The following is a 14192-nucleotide window of genomic DNA, read 5'->3' on the forward strand; positions in this document are numbered from 1 at the left end:
CATTTTATGACCAATTTTTGCAGAAATCCATATCATTCCAAAGGCTTCACATACTTTTTTTTGCAGCTGTGTGTATGTATATGTATATATATATATATATATATATACATACATCCATATCAAATTAGTTAACTGAAACAGGAACCACTGAGGCAATTATCACATATCAGTAACACATAATGCAATTGTTGTCAGTACTTTTTAGAAAGATAGCAATCAAATGTCATACAATAGGAGGAGAAATTAACCCATAGTAAGCCTGTTACAAAGAAATAAAAAAAAAACAGACAGAATTAAAACCACATATAAAAGTAGTTACAAAAAGGTTTCAAAAGTGAATAATGAATTAACTACTTCCCACAAACTGATTTACCTGTAGCTACAGGCATCACCCCGATACAGTTTTTTTAAAAAAAAGCGATCGCCTTTCTGATGATAACAAACGATGCGGCTCAGCTCGGCTGTTATCCCAGGGAGCGGGAGGGGATAAGTAGCTTACTATCTCTCTGGTATATTTTAACATGATGAAATTTGCGCATACATGCCAACTGTGTCATTAATGCAGTCATGTGAAAACCATACATATCTTCAATCCAATTGTAAATATGGTTTAAGGTATCATTCATGGAGTATTTTCCTATAGTACAATTACCTCTCACATAAAAGGGATGGTAACATTATCCAGGAACTTTAGAGAATTAGTGCCACTTTTTGTTAGAGATCAATATGTGCTAAGTGGCTTAGTGTAAAGAAAACTAGTTTCCTTCCCTGCTCTCTGGCTAATAATGGACAGTTTATAGTGAAGTTCACATTCTAGTTTAACCTTAGCTCTCAGGTTATTCTTTTGCATTCATGAGAATCTGAGATAGGGGACGTGTGAGAGAACTGGGCCAATGACCAATTGTAACCTGGAAATAGAAGCCAACTATCTGTCTGCTGTGAAGGCAAGCAACCCTGGAGAAGTCAGGCCTTTACCTGGGAAGCAAGACAAGGACGGGGAGCACCTTTGAGAAAGTATGTTGGTGGCCTAAAAGAATCAGAATAGGGACAGATGAGATGAAATCCAGTCATCGAAAACACAAAGTTAGACTGAACAGAGGCTGGTTCCTGGTGAAGGGGCAAAGATTAAGTGTTTTGCCCACCTGATGAAGAATTCCAGACTTCGAGATATTGTTGGGGTACATTGATTTGATTGTCTACATTGAATTAAAATTGAACTCCAGGAATCCAGCCACTATTTAAACTTTCTTGGCATACTTTGAGGTAAGTCCAACAAAGTGCAGGACATATTCTGAATTGAATTCTTTAATTTACTGTACATCTGACAGGAGAGGCGCTGCCTTCTCACACACACATCTCTGTCTGCCTCCCCCCACCCATTCACAGAAGCCTTTGTATTTTATAAATGAGTTTGCATACCACAAAGCAATCTGTGATTGAGCAAGAGGAGGGGAGGTGTTGGCACAGCTGCATGCAATTGTGGAGCTGAGACCAGAAGTGCACGAGGCGGCATGCACCTTGTTGGATTTAACTCCACATTTGCATATTTGGCAAAATGGATGTATTTCTGGAGTTCAGCTTTATTTGTACCCACAACAACCTTATCCTGTAAACAGGTGTTGTACTGTAACAGTTACCTTGAAGTACCCATGTGTATTACATGTACTAAGTCCTGCTTATCTTTCAAAAAAATGGTACTGCACCCATATGGGAAATTGATCCAAAGGATGCCTTAACACTCAGTGGGGGAATACTAAAAAGTTTTATTACAACTATGAGAACACAGTTTCAAACACTGAAAGGTTTGAAAAAACTAAAATTGCATACTTGTTTTAGGAGCTCGTCCATAACATCCTTGTTGTGGGGGCCCACGTTGATATTGTAAGCAATTCAAAAGATGCCGCTACTAATCAATTTTTTTTTTTTAATCAGATTTTATTTTTAAGACTTTTTTTTTTTTTTTTTTTATAACAAAGAAAACATAATGATAAGATTTACATACCAGACGTAAATATATATATAAAAAAAAAAAAAAACAGCATCAATACAAATAAATCACTACCCTCATAATTCCAGAATATACAAAGAAATTCAGAAATATCCAACACTAGAAAAAAATAAATAAAAGAGAAAGAAAGAAAGAACTTTCTGTGAAAGACTTTTGCGGGGTGTTATGCTGAGTATAGCTGTGTTTATCAAACTGTACATATTAATCCATCTCCGGAATCCAACCCCAAAGGGTAGGAGGCTTGGATGAAGCCCAGCGGGAGGCCATATGTGCCATAAAAAGTGATCTTGCAATAGCCACTACTTGGTCATAATCCAAGTTGTTAGTTTACATATCCTACTAGGCATAGAACAGGGTCTGGAGTTAGCTCAATGCCATATACAAAGTTCAACATATCCAACACTTCCTGCCAGTATCGATGTAACTTTGGACATTTCCAGAACAGATGCACAAAGGATCCACTACTAATCACTTTACAGTAGAAGTGGTCTCTATTATCCTACAATTCCCATCTATTAAAGACACACCTTAAATTTCAATGGAATACCCATCTGTTCGGCATTCTGCAGTGGCAACATTTTTCAACCATTGGGAAATATACATGCCGTGAAAATGTATTTTACAAAGGCCAGCAAAGTAAGAAAAACTTTGGAATTGAAACACTATCTGTATTGAAACTTTATTTTACACTGCTTGGTAAATTGTTTGGAGTGATAGAAGTGGAAATTGCTATGATAATTGGGTAAATTGTGCAATTTCACACATTGGTAAATACACCCCTCAGTTTTGCTTCAATAAGTAGCTTAGGATTTTTCAGCATCTTTTAACATAACGAGAGTTTTGCATACATACCATTTGTGCCATTAAAAGATAAGTTCAACTTTGGGAACATGTTACATGTTCCACCTGATTTTAGGGTGGAGCATGTCCCCAGTGCTGCAGCCGCCCCCCCGCTGCCCTCCCTGTGGCAGACGTACGGGGAGAAGTTTTCTGTACTAGCTGCCACAATTTGAAAGCAGCGGCCTTGGGGGCTCTGCCCACACGGCCATCATTCAAACACACAGCTCCATGTGTGTGAATGTACTACAAGCCCCAACATCCTTAGTGGCTGTCGGCTTGTAGTTCTCAATGAACTACCATGGCAGCGAGTATCGAATTATCTGTTTGGGATGTCTGGGTAAGACCCATACACTGACAGTGTGCAGGAGACCTGCGTGACATAATCGATCTGCTGATCACTGGTGAATGCTTTCCACTCTCCTGCAACAAAAAGTAATACATGCGCGTTTTTTTACCTTCAAAAAAATTTGCATTTATTATTATTTTTTCCTTTAACCACTTTACGACTGCCTGCTGCAGTTATACTATATAGGGATACTTTATAGGTATACGGCGGCGCGCCTTCGCTCGTCAGCGGGGCAGGCTGCTCCGATTGCCGCCTGACACCCGCGATCGCTCCCCGCTGAGAGAGAAGAACGGTCGGCTGTTATAAACACAGCTGACTATTCTTCTACCTGGAATGACCACAAAGCCCCTGTGATCCTTCTATATAGGAACACAAAAAATCGCAGATCTCTGCCATTACTAGTAAAAAAAAGCAATAAAAAAACTATAAAAATGACAAAAATCTTTCCCGTAGTTAGTAGACTCGATAACTTTTGAGCAAACCAACCAAAATACGCTTATTGCGATTTTCTTTTTTTTACTAAAAATATGTAGCAGAAAATAAATTGGCCTAAAATGTTAAAAAATTTTGATTTTTAATTTTTTTTTTTTTTTTTTTGGGAATGTCATATAGCAGAATGTGAAAAATATTTTTTTTTTTTTTTTCGGAATTGTCGCTTTTTTTCTTTATAGCACAAAAGATAAAAATCGCACAGGTAATTAAATACCACCAAAAGAAAGCTCTATTTGTGGGGGGAAAAAAAGCACATCAATTTTATTTAGGTACAGCATCGCACAACTGCACAATTGTCCATTAAAGGAACGTAGTGCTATATCACAAAATATGGCCTGGTCAGTAAGGGGGCAAATCCTTCAGGTCCAGAAGTGGTTAATACAATCATATGAGACACATGACATAACTTCTCCTCAAATGTGAATATGTTTTCCGGTAGCATGCATGCAGTATGTTCCTAAGGTATATAAAGTTAGCCTTATCCAGGAATTTTAATGAATTAATGACAGCCCTGGAACTTCATGCTAAAGATGATCATGTCGTCTTCAGTAAAAAAGAAAAATGAAGTGCACAGCACATTTTTTCCATCCACTTAGCATTTACATTTTAGTGCAGACCATCCACCTCATTCCTGCCGTTCGTTCCGTGAGCTTTTGATATTGCTCGGATTGCAGTTTCTTCAAGTGGCTCTCTTTATCCACTGTGACTTCATTTCCCCTTCAAGAAACAAAGCTATTGACTTCTGTGGTGAATATAAACCAAGAATACTTAATACCTGCTAAGTAGTATTCACCACAGTCACGTCCGAGCCAGCTTGATCCACTTACAATTACTTGTTGGCTTTCCGTGTGCTATTTATTTGTAACAGCTTTTATGTAAGACACAATATACACACATCAGTGTAAATCAAAAATGGAAGGATCTGAGTTTCAAAACAGAATATCAGGTAATTATAATCGAGAACCAAAACAGTCCTTAGACTGGGCAATTGTGGTGCATTTTATTCCTTGTTGTGGAGAATGCTTTCATGTGTACAGCCGGGGTTCGTGATAAAACTGTGCAGAGCAAGTAACATTTAAGTACTCTTATTTCCATATTTCCATTGGGCAGTCAAGCTTTATTCCATAGACAGTGTAAGCAGCGAACTGCATTGCCCATAGCAACAAGGTAGTACTTTCTTTACTGAATTCACTGTGTAAGGTAGATTCTGACTAGTAGTAACTACAGCTAGTACTGCACTATCCTAATTGCACATTTTTTTTCTGAATACTGTAATAAGGTGATGAATACCTTATAAAGTTTGACATCATTGGCTTAAAGTGCATGCATAGCCAAAACATTATCTTTTTTTTTTTAGCATCTGTGTATTCCCAGGGTTGCTCTGTAGTCCTGGGTACCACTGTCACCAGGGCAAAAAGGGATGTCACTGAACCAAGGGGTAATTCTTTCAATGGGTAGAGAAAATGGGATCAGTGGCAAAGAATATACCTCTAAAGCAGAGGTGTCAAACTCATTTTCATCATAGGCCGCATCAACATTATGGCTGCCCAAAGGGCCAGTTGTATCTGTGAGACTAAATGTCCAGAGCACCATCCCCCCCTTACATCATATGTCAACAGCCCCCCACCCCACTGTCCACTTTCAGAAGTCAAGAGTCCCCTCCCTTACTTCATAGTGCACCCCCTTACCTTGTGCTGGGGCAGAACTAAGAAACAGAAAGTGCAGGGTCTGGGGGAGGATCAGTGGAGGGCTGGAGTCAGCTGCCAGAGTCTGCTGAATGCTGAGACCCAGGGAGGTGGAGAAAAGGGGGTGAGGGACCCAGAATCTTTAGGAGAAGTTCTGACCTCCCCTCTGCTCTTGATCGGTGGGGGGCAGATACAAGCCTCTTCATGGCTGCACAAAGAATCTCAGGATCTGGCTAAGGAGTTCGGTCCTCCTCTCTGCCGCTGACTGCTGAGACAAGGTAGGGGCGACAACGTGATGGTTACCCCAGCTTCAGGAGAGGCAAGAGGGCCACGTGAAATAGCCTGGATGGCCAGATTCAGCCTTCAGCCTTGTGTTTGACATGTGCTCTAAAGGGGGAGGTATCACCACCTTTTGACTTAGGCATTCAAATAACAAATGCATTATAGACTTTCTCAGTACTTTTCGTACACGGCACGCTATTTAAAAATCTCATGCTTTTGAAGGAATCGCTATTAATAATCCGGCAAGGTGCAATTTTGCTTTTCTTTATTTTCTATTATGACTTTGTATGTCACATTGTTTTTTACTATTCTGTAATGAAGATGTGAAAACAAAATTGTGTGCATGGGGCATGAGAAAGTCCATAATACATTTGTTACTTGAATCCCTAATTCTTCCAATGGGGACAACTTTTCAGGTGACCACTGTTAAAGAGAGAGCTCCCCTCACTTTCTAGAGATTTCCCGCTTTCGGTTACATTTCCAGGACAGGAAGTGAAGGGAAAACTCCCTAAAAAAATAAACTGACAGGCGTTTTAAACCTTCCATTTTGTATACAAACCTACAAAAAAACACATTGGATGCATACACTTTAAAACAAATATTTACTGCTGCCCCTCGAAAAGGTCCCTGGGATTTTTCTCAATTCTTGACCTAATGATGGAACATCTCTCTGTGCTTTGGGGGTGCCACCTGACCAGTCTATACAAGAATGGCAACCACAACATTTTTTAACTAGCTTTTATAAGGTGCACATGGAAGGGCATTATACAGCAAAAACAAACAGTACTGTTTTGTTTGCAAACCAAACAAAACGGTACTGTCTAAGCCTGTTCACATTAGCGCGACTTGTCAGCCTGACAAGTCGCGCACCGTCGTGGTCCATTGACCGCTACAGGACCCGTTCTAATAGGAGCGACATAAGTCGCTCCGACTTAGAAAATGGGTCCTGTACTACTTTAGGGCGACCTCGGAGCGACTTGCATAGACTTCCATTATGTGAAGTCCCTGCAAGTCGCTCCAAAGTCATGGTGCATTGTAATGCACAAGTCGCCCCTGAAGTAGTAAGGAGTCGTGTCGCCCCAGTGTGAACCGGCTCTAACACTTTACGTTAAAAGTAGAAGGTTAAGTGACACACATCTGCAAATATATGTGGAAACCGCACTGCCTCGCCAAGGCTGCTCTGTAAAGCGTGGTCCTAACTTATATTTGAGGGTCTCCAAGTTGGAGCACATGAAGCAGTTGATAAATTAAGAGCAGCCTGGCCAGTATTCTACCAATAAAGGTGGCAAAAATGGGACCTGTTGCCAGTGTTATTAATATGAAAGAGCTTTTAAAGCCAGTATTTTTCACATAAAAAATAGAAACCTTTCCAACAATAGATGAAAAGCAAAAAGTTCCTGTAAAAAAAAGTCCTACCCAAAACCAAAATATTTTGTCCTCTCTCATGACCACACATGAGACAGCCTCGGGAGTCGGACGCCTACACCTTGTACCCCCCTTTTATCTTGCCCTACCTTGCCCTTTCCTCCCCATTACTTTTCTATTTCTTCTCCTTATCTTTCTATCTTTTAATCTTATTGTTCTTCTTGGTTTTTGATGTTCCATTTTCCCTTTTACTGCCATATTGTATTCCATGTGGGTCTTTGACCCTCCCAACATAATTCTCTTGTGTTTTCAAGATACGTATTTGAACTAACATGCTGTAACTGTTGACGGTTTATTATATTACTGTTGGACTTGGAGTATATCTAACCTATCTTGTTGTTGACTTATTACTGTTACTGTTTTGCTACTTCTTTTTCTCAATAAAAATTTATTGAACAAAAAATCGGAAAATTGAGTTGCACCTCAAAATGAGGGAAGACTATGTGGAGTTGGCCAAGTGCAGTTTGTGGTGAAGGAGGGATTGTACTGTGATTATTTTGCCTCTTCTACACCCAGCTGCCATTGCTACACCTACTGTCCCTGTTTCTGCACTAGAGCTTCCTTAGGATATCAGGGTTCATTGTTGCCAAAGGTTTTATGATCTCAAGCTGTGGTAAATGCTTCTTATACTCACTGGATACACTAAGCCTGCTTTTAATTATTTTCCCTAAAGCCACTTATTACCATGCACCGTACAAATATTTGCAATCCTTTTAGGACTGGAATGCATGAATGGAAAGATTCACTACGGAGAGAGGTTCAACAGTAGTGAAATTTGGTAAATGTTCATTCACTTTTTTTAGACTATTTCCTTATTTATATAATGCCAACTTGTAACGCAGTACTTTACAGTCTTGCCTCCCCGGATAGAGCTCAATGTCCTAGTTCCCAATAGAGTCGGATTTGGGGGAGCCCAGTAACCTGCCAGTATGCTTTTGGATTGTGGGAAGAAATCAGAACACACAGAAAAACCTACATAAACACAAGGAAAACAAATTCTATTAGGAAAATATGCCTGCTAGGATTAAGTCAGGGAACAGTGTTGTTGGCAAGAGTGCTAAACACTTAGCCACTATGCATAGTCCAAATAGCTTCTATTGTTGTGACAAAATGCCTAAAATAGACTGCCGGTGTAAAGACAGCCTCTCATTTTTAATTCACCTTACCTTAGGTAAGGGGTCTGTATTCTATCTCTGCATGTGCTGTACGGTACTACTCTCTGTCAGGCTTCCTTATCTACAGCACATTAATATTTGGTAGTTTTCAAATGGGCTCCATGGGGAGATTTTCTAAAACTGGTGCACACAGAATCTGCTGCTGCTGCACATACTGACCAATCTAACTTCTAACTTGTTCAGTTAGGCTTGGACAATTAGGCTACGTTCACATCTAGGCCTTGCTATTTTTAGCCCCGGTTCACATATATGCGATGACAGACATCGCATGTGATTCGTAGTGCACTGCTCTGAAAATCACATGCGATGTCTGTGCGATGCAAATTCAGCCATACAGATTGTATGGCTGAATTGGCATTGCATTGGGACAGAACACGCACAGGACCCTTTTTTGGGTCTGCAGCAGAGGTGTGAACCACCATGCGATCAGTTCATGTCTGAACTGACAGTTCGCACTGTGATATGCGAAGTGATCGTTATCTTTGTATTGACACCCCCAGCCATTCACATATGTTGCATGAACTGCCTGCGATTTTAATGCGATGCGGGAACCCGCAGTGGATTTGCAGGGTCCTCGCATCGCATATATATGAACCAGCACTTACAGGTGTTTTGCAGGCGTTTTTCAGGCATTTTAGGCGTTTTTGTGCAGGAGTTTTTAGGTTGACAAGTGACCAATGAAAAAAAATAAAAACGCGTGTAATCTGCCAAAAAAGAAACCTCATGTAATTTTTTGAGCGGCGGGCATTTTGTTTAAAGTGTAATTCCACTTTTGTTGAGAAAAAAAACATTCCCCTCTGGGTGATCTCTGTACATTGCAAGGATTTTAACAAACTTTGTTGCAGATTCCTACCTTTTGTTATTCTAAAGAAATCATTGTTCCTTGGTGCCTCTGGGCTGAGTGGGTCAAATGGGAGTGGTTTCATAATTATCTGTCAGCTGTGGCAGCTGCAGAGCTTTAATGAGGAAATCTGCTGGGCCTGCATCCCTTTAGACGTGTTCCTATTAAGAGTATCTCACCAAAAATTTGATTTTTGTTGCAGGGGATGCCATAAATCTGACTTGTATCTTAGTGCAGACTTCTGGGAAAATCTATGAGCCAATCACACAAGCAGGAAATGATGTTTCTGGGGTGTGGTCAGTATACACTCTGTGTACAGAACAACTCCAGGTAGCCATAATGCATTTTCAGAAAAATACAACAGCTGCAGATTGAAAAGGAAAGGTCATTTTTAATATCATTCAATTGCAATATGATTTGTGGCGCAATTGTATACGCTATATTGTTTTTTCTTTATTTGCTATTTTTTTCCCCCACAAAAGTGGAGTTACCCTTTAAACAGGGGCCATTAAAATGATTGGGGTTTGTCTTGTTGGGCGTTTTTAGAGCTGAGGCTTAGAGCAGAAAATCGCCCAAAAACGCCTAGATGTGAATGGAGCCTAAAACCTAGAAGCTGATTGGTTACTATGCACAGCTGCACCAGATTCTGTGTGCATCAGTTTTAGTAAATCTCCCCATTGGTCCTCCACCTGGATTTCAAGGCCCTAGCATGAGCTTCTATACTAAAATACAGGAATATACTTTTTTTTTTAAGGACAATTTTCTTCCTTGAACATCTATGGGTGATTGGTGGCGGTCTCTCTCTTGTTATGACCCTGACCACCCTACCCTTCCTCCATCCCTTCACATGCTACACATTTACATTTGTCACCATTAGTATTTTGGGGTCTTCATGACGATCAAAGATCTTGGATCCCTGATGTATAAACTGCATAATGTTCCCCCCACCTCCTTCATAATATCAATGAGGCGGTTGCTGTTTATGAAACCTACATTGGTCAATGGTAAACTAGGACTCTAGGGGATTCTCATGTTTGAATATGTTGGTCATCAATGTATGCTTATTATGAAACAATATTTCACTTTTGATGTTCAACTCAATCTGTGTAGCTGCTTTATCCTTTTATCACCCTTTTCCGTTTTTGTGTCCTACTTATTGCTGTAATTTCAATAAAAACAGATTGAATTAAAAAAAAAAATATATATATATATATATATATATATATATATATATATATAATTTTTTTTTTTTTTTTTTTTTTTTTTTTTTAAGCCATGAAACCTTTAAGGATTTTTCACTTGTTGCATACAAATATTGCTTACAGATGCCTGTTTTCCCTTAATATATGTATGTGTTTTTTTGTTTTCTTTTGACTAGGTGAGATGCCACAGTTGGTGAAAGGAATGAAGCTTTTAAATCAAGCAGATCCCTGTGTTGAAGTTCTGATCCAGGAGACAGGAGAACATGTACTTATTACAGCTGGAGAGGTTCACTTGCAGCGCTGTCTGGATGACTTAAGAGAAAGGTTGGGAAAAACAATATATGTATTTTTCTGTAAACATATTGTAGTTGTCTTTGACCAGGCACTGATTTATGCCATTTAGTTAGCTGGAGTTTCTCATCCAAAAATCTTTCAGCATCCTTTGGCCCTTAAGTACATTTATTAATGGCTATAAAATGATGTGCTGCTGGCGAGTGCTGCCTCTTCTCTGCCCTTGCATCCATCGTGAGCTCTTTTTGGCAGGCTACCTCTCATTACTTGTCACTGAATGGGATTGCTTCATTTATAGCTACATGCTCCGTGGACGATGGATTTTCCAATTAAAAAGCGATGTAGTCGTAATAAAACTCTGTATTTATCTATATATGTATCTAATACTGCATTATCGATACAGATGGTTGTTCTTTAAGCCTTCCTTTCTGTTCTTTAATGATATTTTTCTCACTCAATGCTGAAATTTTTAGGACTTGGCTTGTTATTCAAGCAGAATTCTATGAAGACTTAAAATGATGTACAATCCATAAAATGTTCTTTAAATTGATCTTTAATTCTATTGAGCCCATAAATTCAGCTACACCGAGTCTCACATATGCTGTTCTTATTTCTACTCCGATATCATTAAAAACAATTATTTACTTCAAATAATTTGTGCTGGGCTGTAAATTAGGTTATTATTACTTTCAGATTTTATTTTATCTATTTATTTTTCAAAATTCTAGATAAAAAAAACACATTCTAAACCTAAAACTTGGGTACAAAGAGTGAAACTTTGGCTGCAAATCTACTTGATATAGGGCCTTACATTTTCAAGCTCAATGAAGGTCTGTTGATATGAAGACCATTGCTATAAGCCATACCTAAATCCAAAAACAGAAATGTGCACATATATATATATATATAGATCAGTATGTGTGTATATATGTATATCTCAGTACTTTAATGTGGTGACTGCATTCGTTTATTCAGGCTATTTTCCTTTTATTTTCACCTGCTAATCCTGCAAATGACACACTTCCTTTCCCTTTGTGGCAACGCTCATTTTTCAGCTGAATCTATGGAGGGAGCCATGGTTTTCCCCATGTAATTGTTTACTTGTTTTTACACAAACATACAGAAAGGAATGTCAGACCAATGTCAGATAAAAGAGTCTAAGGGCCCTTTCACACGGGCGCTCCGTATGTCCGCAAATCATCCTATTTTTTTGCGGATGATTTGCGGACATAATGAAAGTGAATGGCACTGCGGATGTCAGCGGAATACCATCCGCTGAAATCCGATTTTCTTCCTTTCAGTTCTGTTCCGTTTTTTGGAACGGCACAGAACCCTATTTCTCTAGCGCTCATCGACAGACGTAGTCCTCGGTGATACACCACCTTCGGGTTATGTTACCTCCGCAGGAGCAGGACTAGACAGGAAATTAAAAAGCTCTGGCCACACCCTAGGGGCAGTCCCAGAGGGTATATCCTCTCTCTCTCTGCCTCAGCAAATCAGTTATTTTCTGTCTAGTTAGGAGTAAGGACCTAGACACCTTGCTGGGATCTTAGGTCCTGGCAAGAATTTTTTCTTAAAGGATTTTTTTTTAGACAGCTTTTTTCTCCAGTGTTCCTGTGAGATCTTCAAGCAAGAAAGCTGAACTGGGCGACGGGCTGGATGTTGAGATCCGGTGGTCACCCCAGTTCAGCCTACGAGCGCGTGCAGGCCATAGCTCCGCGCTGGGTCGGCCGCGACAAAGTCCCATTAAAGGACTGTCCACGCGAGTTAAACGTCTCGCCGAAACGCCAAAGACCATGAGTCACGGCGTCCGTATCGGTCGACAGCCCTCCCGCCCCGGTGGAGAGGGGTACTGTCAGGAGTTGGTGCCCGCCTGGTTCCGGTATGGTGAGTAGTATGTTCCCCCTTTTTCCCTGACGGGTTTTGTGGTGAACGCGGGCCCCTCTCTGTATGGTAAGAAAGAGTCCTTTCTATCCTATAACATGTCACAAATCCTCCTACTTTGAGTGTGATTTATGTGTGCAAAAGCCAGGAGGCTTGGCTTGGGAGCTAACAATCTATTGTATACATGTTTTAAAGATGTAATCTGTGGCATTCTGGGAATCTTATGGATTAAGTATAGGCTACCTACCAGTCAGAAGCCACGGACATGTAGACTGCCTTCCAAATCAGATCTCCAGCTAATAGCAGGCCTCCCAAACGGCCACGCGGTCCGCCAGGGCCGGTACCGCCAACCACGCCATATCCCCATGCAGAGAGAGTGTTGTGTGCCCTGCAGCACACCGCTATTCAGTTTAGGCCGCCGCCATTTTTTTTGCTGGATCGCACGAGCCGCCATTTTGGCGTAGCCTCGTGTCTCCAGCATGGGGGCGGCCATGTTTGAAGTGATCCTACACCTCGTGGAGCTTGGGGGAGGCGCCGGAAGGCGTGCAGAGGGGCGGAGCCGCCTCCTTTCTTCCTGGGCAGCCAGCCAAGAGACTTCCTGTTTGTCAAGACAGCGCTGTAAGCTGTTGCAGTTTAACTCTGAGCATCAAGTGGTGAGCCTGGGGGTCTATCTCTCTCTCTCTCTCGATCGATAGGGATCCCTAAGCAGGTAACACTAAGGGGCTTTTTGTGGCGCTGGGGGTCAGAAAAAAAAAAAAAAAAAGTTTTTTTCTTTACTTTTGAATTATATTATCCAGGAAGTAACTGGAGTTATTATGGACCCTGCCACACATATTCCCCCACCTGTTTCCCTCGAGGGGGCCTCGGGACCCGCCGGTGCACAGAGTATAGAGTCATTTACAGCAATTTTGGAGTCTATGGTGGCTCGGGTGGAGGCGGCCTGTCAGGGACGGGGGTCTAGGAAGCGACCCCCGCCTACCCCTATACCATCTGACACCTCTGACTCAGATTCAGAGATGGTCACGGCAGTTGCAGGTTCCTCTGCAAGGGCTGTTATCCCAGGTAAAGCCCCCTCAGACAGTGAGGAGGACGCTTCTTCTCTTGCTATAATTCAGGAAGAAGCATTGGTGGACGCACTAGTTGTGGCAGTGCAAGAAACCTTAAAACTTGAGGCTTTACCGGCAGAGGCAACTGAAACAGAGAGGCCTTTTGGGACTAATAAGCCCATCAAGACGGCGAAGGCTTTTCCTGTACCTAAATGTTTTGGTAATCAGATTAAAGGAGAATGGGAGCATTCTAAACGTACCTTTACTATTTCCAAGCGTATTGCTAGACGCTATCCGTTTGAGGAATCCATCATTAAGAAATGGACGGTACCACCAGTCGTGGATCCGCCTATTTCCAGGCTGAATAAAGCCACGGTTATTCCAGTGGAGGACACTTCGTCCTTTAAGGATCCGGTGGATCGAAAGATAGAAGCAGAGTCCCGCACTATCTTTTCTCTGATAGGGTCAGCATTTAGACCAGTAATCGTTATTGGTCTAGTTTCCCAGACACTTACGGAATGGGCGAAAATGGTACGCCAAGATCTTAGGGGAAAAGATATTCCCCAGGAGACATCTGATTTGATGGAACAGATCATACAAGGGCTACGGTTTATCTGTGACGCAGCCTTGGACACTACTCCCCTATTAGGGCATGCATCTAAGTTAGCAGTGATC

General features: G+C 41.1%; 1 protein-coding gene across 1 annotated transcript in view; it reads left to right on the top strand.

Moving 5' to 3' along the window:
- Nucleotides 1–14192, top strand: part of EFL1 (elongation factor like GTPase 1) — a 669975-nt gene that overhangs the window by 534278 nt on the left and 121505 nt on the right. Inside the window, exon 17 of the mRNA XM_082255636.1 lies at nucleotides 10473–10620. Within this exon, the coding sequence (XP_082111762.1) occupies nucleotides 10473–10620 (148 nt within the window). The remainder of the gene's footprint in view (nucleotides 1–10472; nucleotides 10621–14192) is intronic.

The sequence above is a fragment of the Pelophylax lessonae genome, assembly GCF_965119305.1.
Source record: "Pelophylax lessonae genome assembly, chromosome: 4".
Classification (NCBI taxonomy): domain Eukaryota; kingdom Metazoa; phylum Chordata; class Amphibia; order Anura; family Ranidae; genus Pelophylax; species Pelophylax lessonae.